This window comes from Lucilia cuprina, chromosome 6, assembly GCF_022045245.1.
Source record: "Lucilia cuprina isolate Lc7/37 chromosome 6, ASM2204524v1, whole genome shotgun sequence".
NCBI lineage: Eukaryota > Metazoa > Arthropoda > Insecta > Diptera > Calliphoridae > Lucilia > Lucilia cuprina.
In genome coordinates, this window is record NC_060954.1 from 34,691,371 (window position 1) to 34,716,415 (window position 25,045).

At 29.1% G+C, this 25,045-nt stretch overlaps 1 protein-coding gene across 28 annotated transcripts in view; it reads right to left on the reverse strand.

Annotated features, from left to right (window-relative positions):
* Positions 1 to 22,582, reverse strand: part of LOC111688996 (kinesin-like protein KIF13A) — a 51,617-nt gene extending 29,035 nt beyond the window's left edge. For 3 of the 28 annotated variants that reach the window (XM_046955124.1, XM_046955119.1, XM_046955122.1), the window contains exons 1-3: positions 22,011 to 22,033; positions 20,267 to 20,411; positions 18,771 to 20,059 (exon numbers count right to left, since the gene is read on the reverse strand). In XM_046955124.1, the coding sequence (XP_046811080.1) occupies positions 18,771 to 18,825 (55 nt within the window). In that variant the 5' untranslated portion in view covers positions 18,826 to 20,059; positions 20,267 to 20,411; positions 22,011 to 22,033. The other 25 variants (XM_046955118.1, XM_046955097.1, XM_046955104.1 and 22 more) reach the window with 24 other exon arrangements.
* Positions 22,583 to 25,045: the final 2,463 nt, after the last annotated feature.

Genomic DNA, 25,045 nt, shown 5'->3' on the forward strand with positions numbered 1-25,045 from the left:
AGATAGATAGATAGATAGATAGATAGATAGATAGATAGATAGATAGATAGATAGATAGATAGATAGATAGATAGGATTTCTAGATTTTTAAATAAAAATTAACAAATCTTTTTAAAACACCCTGTTTGTAAGTATTACTAACATACTTTCTAATTCTTATTATTTAAACTAAACATTAGTTAGTTACTTAGTTTGGTTTGTTTGTCTTGTTTTTATGTTTTGTTTATTATTAGATTATAACTTACTTTCAGTGGTTTCATTTTTATTCTAATTTGACCTATTGATGTGTCCACACTATATAATAATATAAACTTTGTGCTAGTTGCGTTTGTTTGTGCCCCCATCCATATTCTCACAACGTCAGACATAGTTTCAAGTCAATTTAATATTATGCCGCCTTGGCGTGTTCTTTAGTCATTTTCAATCTAAAACATATTGCACAAAGTTTTGGTGGCCTATCATAAATGTAAGACTGTTACACCCAACGCGTAATATAATTGTGGTATATAAGTGAATGTGTACTGTGTTTTTGTCCTAGGACGATGAATGAGGAGTTTATTGTGACGAATGTATAAAAAAAATAATATATCTGACAGAATTGTGTGTAGAAAAACCCTAAGACTAAATAAAATTCGCATGAATAAGTAATTTGTGGAAAATGTAAAATAGATTTTGCTGAAAAGGAAAGTAACATTTTAATTAAATGTTTTTGGTTGTATGTAACTTTTTTGTAGTTTTAATAGTTTTCTTTACTTATCTTTAACATTTCAAATGGAGTTTTTGGGTATGCTTTAGGGAATCTAAATTATTTTCAATTTATTTTTTAAACTTAAAACAGTGAGAGAGAGAGAAGTTTAAGTTGAAAACCATTGAGAATCAAGACACTTAATATTTAAAATATTAGCTCAACCATAGAAAAAAGATCTGAGACCCATAAAAGTATATTTATTCTGGTTCCTCATTTAATTTTAAGACGATCTAGCCATGTCCGTCTGTATATCTGTGGACACGATAGATTCCATGTGGAAGTAGCGTTAACGGTCAATACTGTTTTAACAACACGAGTACGGCGATCAAAATTGACATAAAAAATTGTTGTATGGCCCAAAATCATTCTACAAATTCAACGATCGCGTCATAATTCATTTAATAAATGAAAAATTGTTTCGATAATAACAAAAGCATCGATTCTTAAATATTAATGTTTATTAATAAGCAATGCTTACTTTCGTCAAAGATTGGATGGTTGATATGCAGGATTCAACAGAGACAAATATATAACACTATTACTTGTTTATTATGGCATAGTCAAAGGTTTCCTTATGTCCTATATTCTAGAGACAGCTACTTCAATAACAATCTATTTGGTTTGAGATATAGTTTTAAGTTTAAGTTTTAACGGCAGAATAGAGGTTGCAATACACCAAGATGGAGATTGCAATACACCAAGATGGAATCTAGCATCAAAGAAACATGTCTATGCATCAAGGACTATGTCTAGGGATTTTCCACACATATATACTTCACCTTATCAGAAAGACTAGCAAGGGGTATGTTACCTTGATGAACTTCTCTTATCTTGGTGTGGCTGTTGTTTAAGCCCAAAATCGCTTTCGAGATATGTTCGGACGTATTATGTATGGTTTGGTGTGCTCTCTGACTTCTCATACGCTGAGAACTGCGAATTTCCATTAAACGCGGGAATGTTCTGGGTGCTACAAGTCTAGTCAATAATATCTAATTTAGACTCGAAGTATATCAAATTTACATCAATATAGTGTAGAAGTTTAAATGCTATTAAGCATATTTAAGGGCGGGTTTCTTACTACACAGTCAAAATAGGCTTAACTTGCTGTTATATTAAACTCGCAACAAACTGAGGCGACTTGAACTAATGATTGTGTTTAAGGTCAGTTAACTTTGTTAGTATTGCCAACTTTTCAGTCAATAACATAAACAATGAACAGCTGTTTTTTAAAAATATTACTTTTGTAAAATAATTCTTCTTCCTGTTTCATTATTTTTATGTTTTTGATTGTATTTTCTCATTTATAACTTAGGTTTAATTGACCAATAACACACAGTTAAACTAAGATAATAAATAATCTTACATCGATTAAGCTAGGTTTAAATAAAGAGATTATCTTTATATGAAAACCCGGTTTAACTTTCTGCTATTCAGAAGTCTTAAGTTTATATTTTTTATTAACTTAATTTATTTTACAGGACCAATTGTTTGCCTTTTTTTAACAAGATTTGAAAAATACCAAGTTTAGCATAAAATTTAATAGCTGTGTAATTAGAAAAATCCATAACATTTAAATGCAATTAAAAAATCTATTGCTTGTTAATAGAAAAAAAGAAAGTTTAAAGAATAATAATAATAATAATGTATTTTTTTCACTTTAAATGTGTTAACATGGAAATTATAATGTCAAAGGCATAATATTCCATTGTTGTCAATTAAACGTGCAGACTAGTATTCTGACATTTACTGTGTATAAATACAATGGTGGTTGGTTGGCTGGTTGGTTGGTTGAGGTTTATTAATTTATTCCCTTATCTTTTTTTATATTTTTGCCTTAACTTTTTTTCTGTTTGTTCATTTGGTTGTTGTTGTTATTCATTTTCTCTATGGTGTTATTAATGAATCAAATTATCATTTTGACACCAGTAATAATCTATACGTTAGGAATTTATAAACATGCTACGAGTGAGTATTTATTTATTGGTTTGTCCCCCATATTTTTTACAATTTTATTTTTTATAATATACTCCAATCATGCTCCTCTTTCTATTTGATAGTTTTCATATGAAAAGTCTGATAATGCTCTATATATATATAAAAAATAAAATTTTATAAAATATAGTTTCGTTTGTTATTTGGCTTAATAACTTATTTTTTGAAAATTCAAGGTTCAATTTACAAAATAAATAAACTTTGTTTTTTTTAACTTTTTTAGTTTTGTTTTTTTGATAATAAATGTTGTAATCATTAATCATTTTGTTAACTCATTATATAGTCGTTTTTATATATACATATATAAATAAAAAAAGAAATAAACAATATTGCAATTTCAATTTAAAAAAAATGTATATTAACAATAATTTAGATTATTTGATAAATTAGACCACAACATTCGGGGGACTATAACATATGTATAAATATGAATGCAAATATAAATTAAATTAAAATAAATATAATCATGTAAATGCAGCAAAGCTGTTTTCCCAGCAGTGTCCAATAAATATATGACAATCTAAAAAATATTTACTTAAATGTTGTTGGCATTAAAGTAAGTGGAAAAAAATTTGTATTTATTTAATAACATACAATTTATAAAGGACTTATTCATAAATATTTATTAAAGGTTTATAATACAAATTGTCATTAAAAAATTTTCATAAACCTTTGATAAATATTTATGAATCAGACCCTAAAACAATATTATTATAAACTTGCGCAAAAATAACTATAAACATATACACATAATATTAAAAAATATCGTTGCACTTTGAACTTTATTACACTGCCTATGACAAAATAGTGTAAAAATTGTACGAAAGAGAGATAGCCGATCTTGATAAAGCTCAGCATTTACTCATGCTTGCACAAAACAATTAAAGACTTTGCGAATTGCAAGAAACATATTTCTTCGAAGTCGAGCAGTTAAAAGGGTTTTTAGTGATCACTACATAAATAAGTCACCGGGGTCTGGTGGCATTTCAGCGCTGGTTCTGCAGCAGTGCTCTTTGTAACTAGCTCATCTGTCTATTAACTAATGTTATCAGCATTCTTTAGTATACCGGCGAATGCATGCTGAAAGATTGTCAATTCCTTAAAACGGAAAGCTAATAATTCTGAACAATATCGCTTGATAGCAATATGATATACCCTTTCCAAAATTATGAAAAGTATGATTAATTTTTAGTGTCCGACCGTACGTTCGGGTTCGGTTTCGGAGTTCGCTAAAAGGTGAGGTTCGGCCAATGTTCGGTGTTCGGCGAAATTTTGACCGAATATCATAACATGATCATGTATAACAATATTATAATAAATACAAAAATATCTTGATGAAATATTTTGACGGTATTTAATCATAATATGATATTTTAAAATTGTTACAATGACGATAATATGTTAGACTACAATCATAATTTTAACCACAACCATGTTTTTTCTGCGTGCTCTTAAAGAGTATTATATCATTGTCAATAAATCGTTTAAAAGCCAAAAATAAAAGTATTAACATATATGGATTTCACAAAAATGGTTTGTATTTAAAAATTTATCATTCTCTGAAATTCTGAATTAATTGATAATTGACCCAATTGCTAATTAAAGGCCCTCTTCAAAAAATCTTCCGCACGTTCATATTTTGGTTTTAATTGTTATAAATTTATTACTTTTTTATCATAAATGCACTTTTCATTTAAGAAAAAAGTTCGTGTTCACCGAACTTTGAAAACCGATAAAGTATGGGTTCGGTAGAACTTTCAAATTTACCGAAGTTCGGGTTCGGTACCGAACAAAATTTTGAGTCTGGTGGGTCTCTATTAATTTTAATATTGGCATCTTTTCGGACATTACATTCACAATTTTGATGAAAAGACCTTTTAAAATTAAATACACGTTTTTTAACAAACTGACACCAAACTGTTTATAATTTTTCATTGTCATCCGTTGTCAAAATTTTGTACTTCTTAAATCAACAAAATTACAGTAGTGGTTGTCAAAATGATAACTGGATGTTATTTAAATGATATACACATCCGTTGTCTTAATATTAACAATAGTGGTAGGCTCACTTTTAACAACGGATTATATCAATGTCGGTTTTTTTCTACCCGTTTTTTTTTCTCTGTTTGGTTCTATTTCCCAGTCGTTTTATACGGCGCGGCTATCGATTTATTTCTATATGGATCCCTCTATTCGAGTTGTAATAAATAAAAGATTTCTTTCATTATTTTTCTTTAATTAATATAGACATCGCCTTTGAATAATAAACAAAACGTCAATAATTCACTTAATCAAGACTCAATAAGAATCTCTGAGCCGTGGGACAGATTTGACATATACTCTCGTAAAGCTCAATATTATATTTTATCACACAAATACACGACAATAACGTTGTTTTATCTATAATTTATGAGTGGTACAAATATTAAGTAATTAAGGATTCTAATATTCAGGGCATGGTAATGTCCGCTGGAGTGCGCCCATATTTTAAGTCTAGGTTTTTTAACAGAGAATAAAACTCTCATGTATGATCAGTGCTTCAAAGTTTATTTTCGGACTACTCGGCAACGTAAAGAAAACTGAGATTTTTATCTACCGATTCTCTGGAGCTACGTCACAATATGGGGAATATTTCATTGCTTTATAGATATTACAATGGAAAAGGTTTCTCTGAAATTGGATAATACGTTACCGACACTGGAAGATTTATATTTACACAAACTATGTTCCTAGTAACAACGCAATTTACTTTGTGACTAGAGTCAATTATGGACCTGCCCTTATGAATAATGTCAAATTTTCTTATTTTAATTGTGTTTTGCAAAGACAAATGAAAGGACATAACAAGGCCCTTATTACATATACATACTTCTGTTCAATATTTTACGATAAGGATCATCACTCCAATAAACGTCATGATTGTTATTTTATCCTTAGCATTTAATAACAAACTACCATTTTTTAAATAAAGTGTATATTTCAAATTTATAATATTAAATGCAAACTCTCCTTCAATAATGTCCTAAATAATTTCACTTACTTTTATAAAGTTAGTTTATGGACACATTTAAAATATCAATTAAATCTTTTGAATTTGAATTTTGTTAAAATTTTACTTTTTTAAAAACTTTCATAATGTTTAAAAAAATATTATAAAGTTTTTATAGCCGTTTCTATGACTTCTGTAAAACAAAATTTTCTTTTCATTTAATTTCTTTATGAGAAATATTAGCTGTGAATGTAAAATTTAACTTTTGTATAGAGTATTTTTTAAGCATTTTGTTAATTAAGCTCTTTTTTATGAACATAATTTGAAAAAGTATTTATTTAAACAATGTGCCATACATAAGGTTTGATAACACAACAACCAGTTATCAAATAATTATAAAAAATATTAAAAATAAAAAAATATATATAAAAATAAATAAATGCAAAAAAGCACTATATTCGTATCGTTTAAATTGTAAAACCTCTAGCTTTCTGTTACGATTAAATGTTTTTACTTTTTGGGAAGAACGCTAAGAAGAAAAAATCGTTCACATGAATAACATATTTTTGAAATAATATAATTAATAACAAAAATTTCAGCATATTTTACTTATTTAAATGTTCGATACACTTAAAACTATTTTTGCAACTAATTAATTACTTATTTTAAAAAATTTAGCTCTATTATAAAAACGTTTTAATTCAGAGTTTAATAAATTAATTTCTTTACTAAACATTTAAGGAAACTTTCTCTATATTTAGTAGTGAATATTTAAATTGTGAAAAAATCTAACATTGATTTTTTCCTCATTTAAACAATACTCCTGGGATTTCTTCTTTACAACACAATATTCATATTTCATTATTGTCAGAAATGTTCATGTGAATTTGCTAACACATATTATATGAAAAGAATATAATTTTCGCAGTTAGTTCAGTTCGTTAGAGAACGGGTTACGAAAAAGAAAAGTAGCCGCAAGTCCTCGGCAGAAAATTTTTAACAATACAATAGGAATTCGAACCATTTTTATACCCTTCACCTCCGTGAGAAGGGTATATATAAGTTTGTCATTCCGTTTGTAATTTCTATAATATAATTTTCCGACCCTATAAAGTATATATATTATTGATCCTTATAGATAGCGGAGTCGATTAAGCCATGTCCGTCTGTCTGTCTGTCTGTCTGTCTGTTGAAATGTGACCCCACATATCGGATAAACAAATTCTACGTCTCGTCAATGTTTACCAGCAATGAATCAGAGGTCGAAGTCGACCGGCTTCGAGTCGGAGCTTTGCCGCCGCCGAACTATATTTAATTGCTTGAGCCGCCGCCGAAACATTCGGCTTAAATCGACACATATTTTTTAATGTTTTTATTAACTAGACTGTAAGATCAATTATGTTTAAAATAAACAATGGTGAAGGGTATATAAGATTCGGCACAGCCGAATATAGTACTCTTACTTGTTTTCTTTAGAACTGGTACTCAGGTGATGGCCCCTACTAATGCTGTGCAATGTGGTGGAACTAAGAAAATGGGTTATGGGAGAAAGGATATAGGGAGTAGTGTTTGTAAACCTTCGATTTAATTTTGCCTATATTGTAAGTGACAGCAAAGACTTCTGCAGGAAGTTTATTCAACATACGTACAGTACAACTAAAGAACGTGCTTTTCCTTTATGTGTGAGGGTGTGTTCTTAAAGAGAGGCGTGTATTGCGTACAAATCTATATCGTATATCATCATCAAGATACCTTATTTCAGTGGAATACATTCCTTTTGTGGTATCGATAAAACAGTGAAACAAACCCTACAATGCGAGAATCAATAAGTACCTTCGCCCTTTCCTGTACGAGATCAAGAAGACCCAAAAGAGTGAAATATTTCTTGCAACGTCTTAGAAACTGAAACACACGAAACAATAATGCTAAAAATGTGTTCCGAGGACGTTTGTATCATGCCTAGAACGCTTCCGATTTTTTACTATTTATACCAACATTAAATATAGATGAAGCAATATGATCTAACGTGCGTTTGTGTGTTTAACCATTACATTGAGTCTTGACCTATAACTGAATGAATAGAAATAGCAAAATAGTAGATAGGATTGGATGTCTGACATAGAAGGTCGTTTAGAAATATATGAAATATATATGGAAAAAAGTACACAGCTTTGCGGTAACCCTGAATTAATCTTGAACTCGTTGGATGAGATCCCACCAATAATAAGTCTTATAGTGCAATTTCTGTGGAACCTCGATATAAATCGACAGAAGTAATTACCGACATAAAAAACAATTAGTTTTGATAAAAGAGCATCATGTCACACAAACGCCTTGGAGATATCTGGAGCCACCACCCTACTTTCGCCGAAATAGTGAATGCAACTGTAAAATTTTACCTATAAGAAGGCTAGTAGATCTCCAGTAGAACGATATCTACCGGTTGTTGGTCTCTGAATACTTGACAAGATGTTAATTTACCATATTTTATATAACTTTGAAAAGTTCCAAACCAATTGCTATTAAAGCCGGCTTTACACGATCACACAAGTATTATTATCTGTCAAATTTTTGTGTAGAACGAATGGGACCGTTTAAACGCAACCAACACACATTGAGAGAGAATACGGATGAAAAATTTGACAGTGGTATGGCTCTCTTCATTTTTTTTTAAATGATTCAAAAAAACAACCAAGTCGCATCAGATCAGGGATGTATTTTTATATTATTGTTGTTGTTTTATACCAATCGTGTAAACACGAAAAATATAAATCAAACGTCTTTAATTCTCTTTTTTTGTAATACGGATATAATTTCATTTTACTTTTTCATTAGACTTATCGTACGTAAAGTGTGATCGTCTGAAGGGCCCTTAAGCGGCAATGTTCAAGATTATTCTCCCTTTTTAGGGATTGGCTTTACATTAGCAACCTTTCTACATTGTAAAGTGCTGATGATATTAGCTAATGGGCGATCTAGCGTCAAAGGGAACTGTTACAAAGCCAGTGCTTGAATTCCATTCGTTGAACTTCGGTATAATTCGTTTAAGTGCAAAAGTTCGAAAGAATATCTTATGCCAGTTACTGAAAATCTTTCCGGCAATCTAAAGTTGTTTGCGGATAGTTTAGCTGAATGGTAAGCATTATCAATCGGGTTGATGAATGTTTGGCCATTCATCAAAAGAGTCGGAATAAAATAACTAACATTATCTTTTACTCTTTTGGAGAATGACTAAAAGGTTTTACAACCTCGGGTAGCAATAAGAACCTTTGTACAAACACGCTGCATCAATAATTTTATAAAATTATTGACCTACTTCTCTCTCTCTCTCTCTCTCTCCAAATAATGGCCTTAAAATGACTGAACTTTGGTAAATAGCACTCACAACAAGTACGCATATCTACTGCAAAAGTGAATATATAATTTGTAAATTAATTACTTCATACATAGTGTGGCAGCTAGGCGTTAGAAAATAATAATAAAAATTAATCACGTTTTGCTAAAGTTATATTTATAATTAAATGGAAATAGAGACAAACATAAAAAAGACTTACCATTTGCATGTACATACATATGCATACATAGATGGATAGATTTTCACATAAATTATTAAATTATCAAGCCTAATGAGATATATTACGATCAATACGTTTATGTATATAGAAAGCAAGAGTTTTTTTATGTTTTCAACTAATTAAATATTCAGACGACAACTTGTCGAAGTAATAAATTTATTTTTATTATTAATTCATTTTTTTCATATTATAAATTTGTATACTAATGCAAATGCTTAAGCATAGATACAAACGTAGATATTATGTATGAAGATAGGTTTGCGCAATTATAACAATGGATAGATACCTGTAATCGTATAATATTTTATTACCTTCTTATTTGTTCTTGTTGCTGGTGTTTTTGCCCATTGTTAAAAAGAACATACGAGTGAGTACACAAATCATAAGACCTTAAGTTCAATTATACTATAATACAAATTTCTATGTATGTATATAAAACTACAATTATATAAAAGTTGTTATTTACATCTATGACTATGTAAAAAAAACTATTTTCTGCTTACTTAGATATTGTTAGAATTTGGTAAATATTTATTTATTTATTTATTATGAAATCTCCAGTGTTTTGTGTAACAATTCTCCCCTTCTCTGGTAGAAAAAAAGTAGTTGTAGTACAAATAAAATATATAAAAGTGTAAAAGTTTAATGTTGGAAGTACCCAGCAGTTCGACAAAGAGTCAATGCATACGAAAAAGACAGTAATTTCAACTAATAGTTAACTACTTGGATGATCGTAATTCGTATGTTTGTGTCATTCGTCACGAATGTTCCCTTTGTAATCAAGAATGAGACAGTCGTCACTTGAGTGTCCTCTTTGTAAGCGGGAGCGGAAACAGGAAACAGCGAGAACGGAGGCCATCGTCCTTTTACTGTATCTTTGTAGAGTGTAGAGTGACGATGACAAGCCCATGTTAAAATGGGCGGTCACCTGGGTAGGCGCCACCACAAGTGGTAGGTTAAGTAGTCATTTCGGGACTGTCCCGTCGAACTGCTGGGTAGTGGTGTTTTAATGTATATACATATGTAACTGGTATACATACATTTATGTATTTTTTATTTATTAAAAAATCTTTTATTACTCTACACGAGTTTTACGTTTTCACATAAAGAACTGTTCAGTTAAAATTTGGACGCACCCTACTTTGAATTGCGCACCACTAGTGTAAAAGACCCAAAGGTTTAATTGCAATTTCCTTAAAGAAAGTTCAAAGAATGAATAAATGTAAACACCTGCAGTGTTGGCCTATTTTATGGCATTCTTTTGTAACCACTTAGTGAGCTTTTGTGATGATCCACTGCCACCCTATTATATATCTTACAAGCTGATCCTTGTACAATCTCTTTGCTGAATATCTCGAGCTATCCAATCCCTTGGCATAGAAGCTCCCGAAAGAGAATGACAGATGTCATAAGCAAGCTCAACTTAAGCCCGACAAAGACGAGGCTTAGAGCCGTTAGAAGGGAGGAATAAACATCAGGTAAATCACCCTATTGATGCTATACGGAAAGCCCTGTTCCTACAAACATTTTCATCTTCTAAAGACTCACCCTAGTAAGATTGTTCATGTACAATCTCTATGCTCAAGAACACGAGCTAGCCAATCTCTTGCCATTGTAGGAAAAATGCCCGGGGATAAAGAACAAAAAATATAGAAAGATGACAGAATATTAAGAGAGAGAGTTGTTAAGATAGGAAAGAAGAAAATTTGTGTGGTCCGTTACCTAAATAACAGATCATTTCCATTTCAGTTGCATAAAATATGTCCCAGCGTTTCTAGCGTCTAACCACAAACTAGAAAAATCCCACTCGTTACCCACCCAATTACGTATGAAGGTAAGTGTTCTTTGAAATTTTCGAATATCCGCTCTGTCCAATCAATGTATCTGTCAAATCATTTCTCTCAAAAGGTCAAATTTAAAGTGTACTCTGTTTCTATATACACTTAAAAAAACACAAAATTTAAAATAATTAAGATCCTGATGATCTCAGATATCTTTGATATACAAATCTTAAATTTTGGCTAATAAAATAACATTCAAACATTTTGCCGAAGTTTACAAAGAATTAGTTTTTCTATTATATATATTGTAGAAACTTTGAACCCTTTAAGTTTAAGTGTGATGGCTAATGTGTTTGCTACGCTATGGGCACACTTGGATCTGTGATGATTGATAAAGTGTTAGTGTATTAGCACACTTCGATAAAACTACTCTCGGTCCAATCCAAACCAGATTATAGCCCGAATAACAGAGTTTATCATTTAATAACAGAATTTATCATTTAAATGACCCTGTCGGATAACTGTGTTATATCTAAATGAAAAATGTACTCATAAAAGTAAATGAAAGCATTTTAAATAAATAGAAAATTTACCAAGAGTTTCTTTTTTTATTTACTCAAAATATAATTGCCACAAAAAAATTAAATAAATAAAACAAAAGAAATGAAATGAAAAAAGTATATAATGAAAAATGTTCCTCTTTTTATGAGAAATTCTGTTTAAAAACGCAGTTGAAGTTTCAAAAGTTTTAACAAATTTTCCCACTTAACATAAAGAATAAGTGATGTTTTTGTTTTTACATTTGAAATATAATAGTCTGTCATAATAACTGTAATTTTTTTTAGTTTCATATTCATCATAAGGAAAACTGTACTAAAATATAATAATAATTAAGGTACTACCTTAAGGCAGTTTGTGGCAGTGTCAAAAATTTATAGAAGAGGAGAAAATAATACAGGTTTAAGCCGGCTTTACACGATCACACAAGTAATATGATCTGTCAAAATTTTGCGTAGAATATTGCGGAAGGGATCGTCTAAACACAATATTTAATGAAACCATCACACATTGAGAGAGAATACGGATGGAATATTTGACAGTTGTATGGATCTCTTCATTTTTTCAAATTATTCAAAAAACAAGCCGGTTTCATTAGATCAGGGATGACTAGTCCTATGATTTGTGAAAATAGACAAAAATTGACAGTTTTCCAATTCGAACTTATGTATATTCACATATTAATCAATTGTCTTTAACTAATAATTTTCCAGTGACAGTTTCTTTATTTTAAATTTACTTAAGTTAAAACTAGTTTAGCCCAGATGTTTTTCACATAAATAAAATCCAAAACGTGTCTATTAATCCAATTCACTTCTGATGTCGCAAATATGAGAACATTAGTTGTCATAAATTTGTAAGGAAACGATCATATGTATTAGATACTAAAATTATTATCAAGTCTTATGGCACGAAATTAATTTTTTTTATTTTATATTATAAATTTATTAAAATAAAATTATATGAACTACTAAAAACATTAACAAACTTATGCTCTTAAACAAATTCTGTTAATTTATGTAGCAATCCTAAAACGAACCTTTATTTTGCACCTTTTTTAAAAAAAACATGTAATAAATAGTGACCTCAGAAATGTAATATTAACACCTCTTTACAAACGCTGTAAATTAGCAAACTATTTAGCTTAATAATACCAAAAAGATTTCAGCAGAAAAAAATGGTAGACCTTAAAATTACTAATAGTTAATATTTTTAATAAAAAAAATCTTAACTATTAATTAAATAATACAAAACAAATACAAAAAAATAATTATTAAAAGAAAATAAAAATAGAAATTAAAAACAATGTTTCCATAAAACCACAAACCGAAAAAAATTACCCCAATTTTGCTAAAAATTGTGAACAACATATTTGTAAGATAAAATCGTGAAACCATTTTACAAAGTAGACAGTATGACAACATCATTTGCAAAAATTTTTGCTAAAGTAGACAGAGAGGAAAAAAAAATACATTACTCTAAAAACACAGATTTGAAACATGATCATTTATTTCTGCCAGATACCTTTCAAGTTTAAACAATTTTTTTACCCAAAAAATATATAATAATTTAATTTTAAAAGGTTTTTTATCGTTTCTCTCACTCTCCTTCTATGTCTTTTAGCAATTCTCTTTTTGTCAATCTCTCTGTCAGATCAGTTTTATATATTTCGTTCATTAACATTTATTATAATATAAACGTGTGACTGTTACCCCCTTATTACACCTTCTCCTCAAAGTTAGTCTACCTTAGAGTAAAATCATTGTAGTGTGTTGAGTTTTTAAAATGTTGAACAGTAGAAAATATACACTCATACATACATACATACATACATACATACATACATACATACATACATACATACATACATACATACATACATACATACATACATACATACATACATACATACATACATACATACATACATACATACATACATTTATTCATAACTCAGCTGCTTATCAATATGACTCACTTTTTTGCCAGTTAAGCTCCCCAGTACGATTTATTCTTCGTTTTTTATTTCATATACACATTTATACATGTATAAATTAATGCATAAATGTTTACAGGGTTTGTCCAAATTATTATGACAATGTTAAATTGGTGGAAAAAGTGACAATTTTGTAAATAAAGATCACTGAAATGTAAAAGTTTTGATTTAGTTGTGAAGTAGAAATAGAAAATCAAATTTTAAAATAGAATTTACTTTTACCAAAGACTACTTTTTTAAGATAGACTGATCTTTAAACCGTTAATAAGTCTATGAACAAGTCTAAAGATTTGTATTATAACTAGTATGTAGACTAGTCTTCTGAATAATCTATGATCAGGTCTCTCCATTATTATTATATATTCTAGATTATTTTATATTCTAGTCTATGTGCTTGTATACTGATTGTATATTGTCTAGTCTTTTGACGTCTTTATTGAATACTATGTTGACTATTGACAGCCGTAGGGACTAGTCTAAGGATTCGTCAATTGATAAGACTATTTTATAGACTTGTCCACAACTATTTGGACAACATAGAAAGATTAAAAACGAACTACTATTTAGAAATTAGTTTTACCTATTTACTTTACTGAGGACTATTTATTTTCTATTATATAGATTCCTTTATGACATCTGTAAGCGTTCAACCAATTACTTTGGCTCCTATCCAAAAATGTTTGTTATAATAATTAACGGTTATATCTTTCAAATGTTCCATTCGTATAAGACCTGCATGGAGGGCAGTGAAAAGGAAGTCGTTTCATTGATGATTTAATCATTCATGCATGAAACCGAAAATAACAGTGAACAGTAGGCTTGAGAGCGTAACTTATCCGGAATTCAGTACAGCTAAGGAATATTTCAGCTAATTAGTCAAGGACTAATCTAAGGTCCGTACACTCGTTAAATCTATGACTACGCTCAGGAACTTTAAAAGTTACTAACACAATGATGTTCTAGAGCCTTCAGTGTGTATATTTTACGATTCAAAACGAAGTATCTCATATAGAGAAGTATATGGGCATTTCCACTGAAAAGTCAACTTTTGTCACATCACGTCACTCAACATTAAAAGCCTATATCTAGGGGAACAACATACATATTTTTAAATTATATATTAAATATTTTTATGTAAAACTCTAATAGCTTTATGCATATGATAAAGATGATATCAATCCAAAGTATGGCCCTAATATATTGTCAAATAATGTTAGTGACATGAAGTGACAAAAAATATACTTTATGGTGGAAATGCCCATATACTGGATAATTACAATGAAGTCTTTTGGAGTGTAGTAATCAATATTGTCGGGATATTTTTCGAGTCATATGTTTTGCGACAGTAATATTAAGTCTATACCACAAAGGGATCAAATACTGGACCCAAGTGTCTATGGTGTCACAAGATCAATGGGTAATACGTTAATAATGACAATGAGCTTTCCATAGCCCTTCACCTAAAAACTGAACCAACCAGAAGAATGGGCTTGATTACAAATTTTTGATTAATAACTACTCCAAAAGACCAGGATACACTATTTGAGAACTTCAGATCGACTATATTTAGATGATGATGTAGGGTGAATAATGAAGTCTTGTCCTTTCTCATAAATAATACAAATTGAGCACACTTCTAGTTCTCCAGCTACTGGGCCATTTAAGTGAGAATATCAGAGTCAATGATGCTGTGAGTAGAATACTATTTGCAAAAAGCATAATTGGTTAGTTGGTCTTAATAGAGCCAATGTAATCGTCGTAAATGAATCACAATAGTAACAAAAATAATAATAAACATTCCTTAAAAGTTTTAAATTAAAACGCTTTATTTTTTTGTAAACTCAATTCTACATAATTTCATAGGCAAGTTTTTATATATTCAAAAATCCAAGGGCTAATAAAATAAACTGTCCTCCTCGACATGGTCACTACCTGTCACATATATATTAATAAAATTTGTTGCTTTACTTGGTTGTCTCTATTAATTTAATTTATTTATTCCTTTACTTTACTTAGTCTTTTTACTTTAATGCTGTTTTATGGTAATGAAAATTTTTTGTTTTGTACTTTATTTTACAATTGTTGTGTAAAATCAGTTTTGTTGTTTGTTTTGCAATTGTTTTTCATTGTTGTTGTGCAAAAAAAAAAAAAAAAAACAAAAATAAGAAAATAAATATCAAAGTTATGATTTAACTGATATTTAACTTGAAGTTACTCACTATACAACCACAGGTATAATCGTCGACAATTGTAATGTAATTTTTTTAAGTTTTATTATTATTTATTACATATTTTTTAAGTTTTTTTATTAAAAATACTCGTAAAAAATCTATGACGAGTATATTTCCTTAAAAGTATTTGTTATTGTGTATTTTCTAGTTTTTTTGAACTGCTAATAAATGACGTTATGAAATATTATTATACATTTATTTGGTTGTAGTTAAAACAAAATACTACTGAGCTGTAGTTGTGTGTATGTATGTGTGAGCCAGTGATTTAATGTTACAATTATAAACTCATTTGAAATTTGTTTGTTTTTATTTATAAAACATTTTTAGTTGAATTGTTTAACGTACAAATTGGTGAAAATAATTTTGTAGTGCAATTAATATTTGCACATACATACTTATGTACACATTTCAAGTTTGTATAAATGAAATTTTATAAAAAAATTAAATTTACTTTTTATATTATATTTTTCTTATATAATTTTTTTTTGTTATTCTCTTTTTATCGTGGTCTAGAAACCATACGTAAGTTTTTTTGTGTTTTTTTTTTTTGGAATACTTTTTAAATTAGGTTATAATTTAAACTTGTTTTTTTGGTATTATATATCAATAATACTTTTTTTAAAACCAGATTAAACTTTAGATTTAGTTGAAATATATAATATAAAAATATTTCATAGTACTTTTTAAACCAATTACTATTGTTGGTGCATTTTTAAGACCTAAAGAATGTTACAACTTTCTCTAAATTTTAATAGATTTTCTATGGGAAAATGATTTTTAACAAAAAAATAGTAATAGACATTTCATAGAGGATTATGAAGAAATGTTGCCAGATATTAATGAAAACTCTTATTCCCATTAGCAAAATGTAAAATACATTTGATCATATCGCTTTTTTTTCAACAATACTAGAATAATTCAAAATTCGGATTTTTTGAACTGTGTTATACCCTAAAAGTACTTTTTGGATTATGAAAGTCTTGAGGTAAATGGACGAGACACAATTGATTTAACGAACTATGTGCTAACACTAGACAATTGTTTGCAATATGTTCTACAGCTTTACTAATGATTAATTTTTAAATTCACACCTATAACTGCACATTTAAATTGTCTGAAGATCGCAAGTTGAAGCAATTAACCCCAAACTCGGCTATTCAATGCTATTGGTGTCTGGAAGTCTAATTATATTGATAATGCCTTTAGTTTAGTAGAAAAAAATAAATTATATTTCTGGCAGCGTTGACTACTGCTTTACCGTTTTGCTTTCTGGCAAAATATTGACAGCTAAGATATTGAACGATTCAAAGCTCGAAATTAATAATGATTGATCCAAGATTGACCAGTGGGCCTTTGGGCTCTATGCTAGAAGACTAGACCTTGCTAGTAATGACTTCTGCAGAAGCTGTCAAGACGAAGAGAAAGAAGAGAGTACCGTTAACTTCCTCTGTCAGTGCCCTGTCTCAGCAGAGCATAGATTGAATCTGTTAGAAGCCAATGTCATGCATGATTTAACGGACCTATCCGAGGCTGATATTCGAAGGATATATTCCTCTATTCGAGCGACAAAATGGTTCAAATAGGAAACTAGAGTATATGGGTCGAAGTGTACTAGTACGCCGACCGTTTTTTCTTTTCAAGTATCACAAAGGTTCGAAAATAGGGACCAAAGTGTGTCCCTTATGGGAACAGCAGAGCACAGCCTGCTAACCTAAAACTTTAGCGGATTTGGAGGCGATTTTCACATTTACATTGTGATCGGTTAAGATTTTATAAACATGGTTCTAATCTGGTTTAGATACAACAGATATACAATAGTAATTTTTGTTTGTATTACTTTCTTATGATGTAAATGTCTTATACAGCGATAACTTTACACAGCTCTCATCACTTACAACATGCATGACATTATGACTGATCAGCAATAGTTAAAAGTCGCGAAACAACTATTTTGACAGTCATTGTATAAGAGGTGTACATGCCAGGAGATGGAATTTGTATTTAATGACTACTGAGAATGATATAGTAACTATTGAATCTCTGTCATGCTTTGTCAGGCAATAGGAATGAGAATTTGTTCAGTCCAGCTTTGCATGACATAACGGTTCTATCTAGTACAAATATCAACAAAATATGGTCATATGTTCGAGCCTCGTCATAGTCTTATTCATTATTGAACAAAACAATATGCGGCATTCTTTATCCGAGGAACTAGCAATATATGTCAAGATGGTGTGTACGAAATAGACGGTAGATCGGTTCCAACTTAAGTATACAAAATAGGTCAAGCTAACAATAAGGCTTATGTAGAGTTCAGATAAGAGAGTTTTATTCAATAACTTTGTAAAGTTGTCATAAAGAAGAGGAAGACTGCTATTGCAATACTTTGAAATTTCCGAATACTTTTTACAATTTATGTTGAACAATCCAATGCCTAACATTAATCAACTCTTCAACATTGGATTTAAAGAATCATAAGTTAAATATCTGAAAAAAACTACTCAATTATTAAACTTCCGTTAGTGTAAATTTATGTTATTCAATTTTATGATAAAAAATTAAATAAATGATTCAATTTATCGATAAGAAGATTAAATAATTGCTCACTTGTGTATTAGTCAAAATTTATTTAAAACAATGAAATGAAAAACTAATTTCACTAGAAGTCGTTTCGAAATGAAGAACTCATTTCACTAGAAAACGTTTCAATGTACTAGAAGAAGAACTTATATTTTCTAATACTGCCAAATATTTGAATTACTTTAACTTTTGCCATTTAATTAATACTTACATACATAAATATATAAAGTTAACATTTACATACTTAATTTGAGTTGAAATGTAAACATTTAATTGTTACAAAAATATAAATAACAAAAGGAATGAGAACTACAACTTACCACGACGATTGAAGGGTCGCACCCTGACAGCAACTTTGATCTTATCCGTTGACATTTTGAGTATTAAATAAATACAGTTTGATGATGACGAAGACTGACGGCAGACAGGAGAGTATGAAAGTTCGTGGTGAAGTCTAAATTAAAGATGTGATGGGGGTGGGTGGTATAGTAGTTGCTAAAGAATTACCACAACTACTACCACACTTTACACGTAACGGCTATAACTACAACAACACTAATCCTTTACAATCCAATTCAATCCAAGTGTGCAGTTATTAAAAGTGGAAATTATTTAGATTTGCAGGCATAAATAATGATAAGAAAGGAAACAGGCTGCCCCTGCTGAGTGGGTGGTTTTATAGTTGCTAGTTGTTAGTTGGCTGCCTGACGGTTCGTTTGACTGTTGGGTTGTTTGATAAGCTTAGAAGCCACTATTGAACAGTTGAAAAACAAGTAGACACGAACACGTAATAAAATTTTACACAAACACTCACTCACTTAGCAGCTACTTTTTAGGTAATACGTGTAAAAGCGACAAAGACGAGACTACCACAAATATATAGTTTTAATATAAAATAAAATTGTATACTATTTAATTTCAGTATTTTCCTTTAGTTTTCTCTAGTTTCTTTTTTATTATTATGACAATAAGTAGGACGATAGATTTTGATAGTTTTTCTTTTTATGTTTTGTTTAAGTTGGGTTGACTGGTTGTAGTATAACTTCTTTTTCAATTTTAGTTCTTTATTATTTGTTTGTTTGTTGGTTGTTGTATAAATGTCTGACTGACTCAATATTTCGTTAGTTAGTTCTGTACTTAGTTGGCTTAGTTTGCCTGATTATGGATGGAGTATTTTCTTTTTTTTATTGTAGTTTTGTTTTTTTGTTGATTTTAAGTTTCCAACTTTAAAAAGTGTCGCTCGTTCGTAGAAACACCCAGTTGTTAAGTATTTCAATATATTGTGGATATTTTTGGCTTCGTGTGGCTTTTTTTTGTTTCTTTTTCAAGAGGATTTTCAATTTGTTTGCTTTGTTGTTGGTTGGTTTTTAAATATTATTTTGTTATTGTTAATGTATTAGTTTACAGGAAGTTGTTTTAGCTAAAAACACCAGACGTTTATAGCAAAAAAAACCAAGAGTTGTTAAAGGGTAGGAGGCAGTATGATATTGGACTTTTTCTTTTTTCTTTGTATATATTTAAAGTTTAGCAAGGAATGCTTTTTTACACGCACCTGGTATAGACCATTTAAAAAGGAAATGACTGTGTGCGTTTAGTTACGACTTGCGGTCTAAAGTACAAAAAAAAAAAAACAAAAGAAGTTGTATTAAGAAAAAAAAGAAAAAAGTATATTCTATAAATGAATGAGTCAATTGAAGCCCGCATATGATTAGCTTTCAATCAATGGCTATCAAAAGACTTTGGAATTTCAGAATTTTTCATTAATTATTTTATATGTTTCCCTTATTTGTTTACTAATTTTCTTTTTTATACCTACATTTAATTATGGATTTTATTTGTTTATTATTTTTATTATATTATTATTTATTTTATATTAAGTTTTGTTTTTGTTTTTTATTTGTTATTAAATGTAAATTAACTAAATCTATTTGTTGTTAGCTTGCATGTTTATTTTACAGAGTCTAATGCAGAAAATGAAGGAATTTATTCATTATTATATACATATGTACGTTACTATTAATGTTGACTTTACTTCTCTAAATTATTTCCCTAAAAACAGAATTAGATCCAAAATACATTTTTTAGATAATGCCAATGTACCTATATTTTTATATCAACGAAAATAGAATAACCGCCTTATGCAAAAACGATTATTAAGTTAACAATGGTTGTTAAAACCTGTTTTTATATGGGAAAAGTGTGTAGTAAACCATTGTTAACTTTAATAATCGTTTTTGCATAAGGCCCTAAATGTTCTTGATCGAATTAAAATACTTTTTGGAAATTTTTTCTTTAACTAACTTTTAGTAGGTATAAGTTATGAGTAGTTTAACACTAGAATTAAATAATTTTTTAAAGGTCTGAATCCACCTAAATAAAATAAAAGTTTCTTACGAAGTTCTACGTCTAACTAACTTAAGTTCTACGACCAAAAAGCTCATTAATTTAGATAGATTTATAATGATCTCTGTCGGCAAGACAGAGTAATAGTTAAACCTTTATTTTTAACTCAATAAGTAATATCTAACTAACTTTTGCAAAAAAAATAGTACTTTTTAATGGTAAAATTACTAAATAACTTTTCCGTTTTCTTATTTACTAATTCACAAGAAAGTCTATAAACTAGCCTATTCACTAGTCAGTAGACTACTATTTTGACATTTCGGTGAACTAATTTTTTTGTAAGTATATGGACTAATCTAATTACTAGCCAATAGACTATGGGTTGACTAATCTAATGTAGTGTTCTACAGGCTGTTATATAGTATATAGACTGGAAAATAGAATTGTCTATTGACTGCTTTATTGCCTAATCTTTTGACATGTCTATGGACTAGCATAATAATTATTACTATGCTCAAAGCTTTTATTTAGATATGACAGTTACCCCAATGAATAATTTATAACGACGTGATTTCTACTTAACGTTATTAATAATCATATACAAATATTAATTTTTTATCCTTGATTTGATGGAAACAAAGTCAGCAACAAAACTAGCCTCATAAATAACATCCTTGCATTAGAATAAAATTAAACAAAAATTCCTTCAAATTTCTGGTCAAAACAAATATGAAACGGCTGTATACACATGATAATGATGTTGCTAATGTCAATGATAATAATGTTTAAATGACACGCTAAATTCCGTTATACACACATACATATACGCATATACAGAACTATTTTTTTTTTTTTTGTTTCATTCATTCACAAACACATTCACTCTCGTTTTATTCCTTCGTTTGTTCATCGTTCGGTTCATTCAATCATTTTGTTTTATTGTTATTTTTCATTATTAATTTTTTTGTTGTTCGTTGAAAACAATAACAAAATACAAAAAATAAAAATAAAATACACAACACAAAACCTTGGGGATGAATAAAGGACATTCGTTTGTTGTTTCATTTAATATTTGAAGTTTACATTCCATTAATAAAAACGAAATAATACTAATAAAAACAAATATGTTTCATTTACTTTAATTAATATTTTTTTCAACATTTTACAAAATATTACATTATTTCCGTAATTTATATTTTTTTAATTTTTGTATTTACTTTTTTGATTAGAACATTTCGTTTGTTTTCCTAGATTTTCTTTGTTTGTTAATTAACATTTATTTTCACTTTTGTATTTAATTTTTTTCGCTTAGTCGTTTTTAAATTTATTTACTTTAGCTTTATATTATTTACAAAATATTAAATAGACACATATGTATATGAATTATATTTTTTATTCCATATTAATTTGTTTCTATACCACTTCACCCACTTCTTGTTGTTTCTTCATCCACTTTCGCGCACATATAATAAACGACTGACTGGAGTGTGTGACTTTGTTTTTTTCATTAGTACAGATTTGAGACGTATTTGAACTGAAGATTTCTTTGGACAATCGATTTTTATCGCAAAAATTTTTTCTCCACTGATTTTTTCTTTTTGTATTTATTAGTTGATTCGTAAGACTTTTAATATAATTTTTAATACAAATATAAAGTATTGTTTCAGCAAAATTTTATGTTTATAGTTATTTTCATTATCTGTTTAATTTTTTGCAAATTTTTTAACAAAAATAAATTTTTTCCAGTCAGCAGGTAGAAAAACACTTGATATGAGTCGCCATATTTGTTAATTACTGTCAGTGGTAGTAGAGTACTGCGCCGACAAATATTAACGGCGTCTAACGCTACAATTTGCAGCGACGGCTTAAAATCGACTCTCAGTCGTCTGTTTTCAAAAACGTTGTTTTTAAATTTAAATTAAGCCAATATTTTAGAAATTACATCCGTTAATACTATTTAATGAAGATCTTTAGATATACAACTCATTTTTTAATCTTACGAGAACTATTTTTATTTAAACTCTTCATTTTTTTACCCTTTACCTTCGTGAGAAAAACTTGTTACAATCAGAAATTAAAAAAAATGTTTATGTTGCATATAAGTGATTTTACCGTTATATATAATGATTTTGTATATCCTGTACAAAAAATATTTTAACAGAGTAAGGGCCAGTATCTTAACTTCCGGTTATTGTTTAACAAGTGGTTAAACTGCCGGTTAAAATATTTTTGTGTATTTTAACTGTAATATTCGTCCTTTAAATATTAAAAGTATACAAATCGAATAGAATAATTTTCTGAGTCGATTAAGCTATGTCCGTCCTTCTGGCTGGTTGTCAGTGTTAACTTTGTGCGCAAGGTACAAGTCAATTTTCAAGATAATTGGATGAAATTTGACACGCGCGCTTTAGTTGAATGAAGCCTTTTGAAAATGGTTAAAACCGAATCATTATTTCACCTAGCGCCAATACAACAGAAGGGCCCTTGAGCTCAAAATTATTTTTAATATACCAGATAAAGCTGGCTTTAGTCGATCACACAAGTAAAATGATCTGTCAAAATTTTGTGTAGAAGAGTGTGGATGGGATCGTCTAAACGCAAAATGTAATGAAACCATCACACATTGAAATAGAATACAGATGGAAAATTTGACAGTCGTATGGCTCTCTTCATTTTTTGAAATGATTAAGATAACAAGAAGGTCGTAATAGATTAGGGATGTATTTTTATGTTAGCACATAAAAATAAGCTGTTTCTATCTTATTTTGTTATTGTATCATGTAAACACAAAAATATAAATCATCATTCATTATCATTCTCTTTTTTGTTATACGGATTGAATTTCATTTTACTTTTTCATTACACTTAACGTACGTAAAGTATGAACGTGAGAAGTGTCCTTAAAAAGCGGCACAAATAACTTTTATACAAGCCTTGCAAATTTCTCAAAGATGGACCCCATACAAAGTCACCCTAAGAAAATGACACTCTTTCAGAAAATGAATTTTTTGTCCTAATTTAAATGTTTCGGAGACAAAGTTCTATTAAAGATAAATACTTTATAATAAAAAATAAATCACTTTCAATATTCATAACGGGTGTAGGGTATCATATTGTCGGTTATGCCCGACTATACTTTCTTACATGTTTTTTTAATTAAAAATTTCTCTTATTATTGCAATAATAATACTCATCTTCATACATAAATGAAATTCTTTCTAAGTTTTTATCTGTCACAGATATTTGCATATAGGAAGAGTCTATAGATATAACATTCGGCACAAGCAATCCTAATCTTTGCGTAAAAATTTATAAGGTTTGACCTCATAACCCATATAAAGTCCTTTATTCTGCTTTAATGATTTCAAGTATATGTAACTAACACATAAACAAGTTTTGATCAATATATTGACGGCTTATTATTAGATAAAAGAAAACAAACGAAATAAGTTGTACCTATATTGTAAAATTCCATTTATTTAGAGAAAATGTTTAGCAATAATACAAAATATGGCAAAATTTTTAAGCTGAAAAAATTTGGAAGTTGACGGCTTTAACGTTCAGTTCGGCGGTTAGACATAGTAGGCCTTAAGCCGAATCGGCGCAGATCTCAGATGGCAAGGTTGTTTCACAAAATAGTTGGCAACATGTACATTAGAGATGCCAGAGAAATAAAAGTGGTATCAATGAAACTGTTGTATCGACCGAATAACTATTATGTCGACAAAAATTTGATATCATGTTAAAATAGAAAGATACGAAATGGTTTAATATAATAAAGAAGAAATTTAGTTAAAATTAAAAACACCATAAACTCTTATACCGGAATATATGAACCACTGTACGCGTTAAGAACATTTAAAGAAAACGACAAATATATTGATATTTAGGGACGATATTTTTTCAACGGAAATTATGTTTTTAAATTGTTTCTTCATTTTGTTTTGGAGAGAAAAAACCCAACAAAATCATAACAATTTTTGTAAAACACTCCTAGAATGAATGGTAACAATATTCACCACATTCCACCATTTAATTCATAAAAACGGCATTATCATTAACCATATGATTAGAAAAAGAGTTGTTCATATTTCTATTAACTTTTATGTTGACAGATAAAGAAAACTGCTGTATCGACAAAGCAGAGGGAACTGCCAACTTAAAATACATATTTATTTGAAAGTCCGTTAAATCAAATTATACTATTGACTTATTGAAATTAGGTAACGAAATATTATATTAATAATAATAA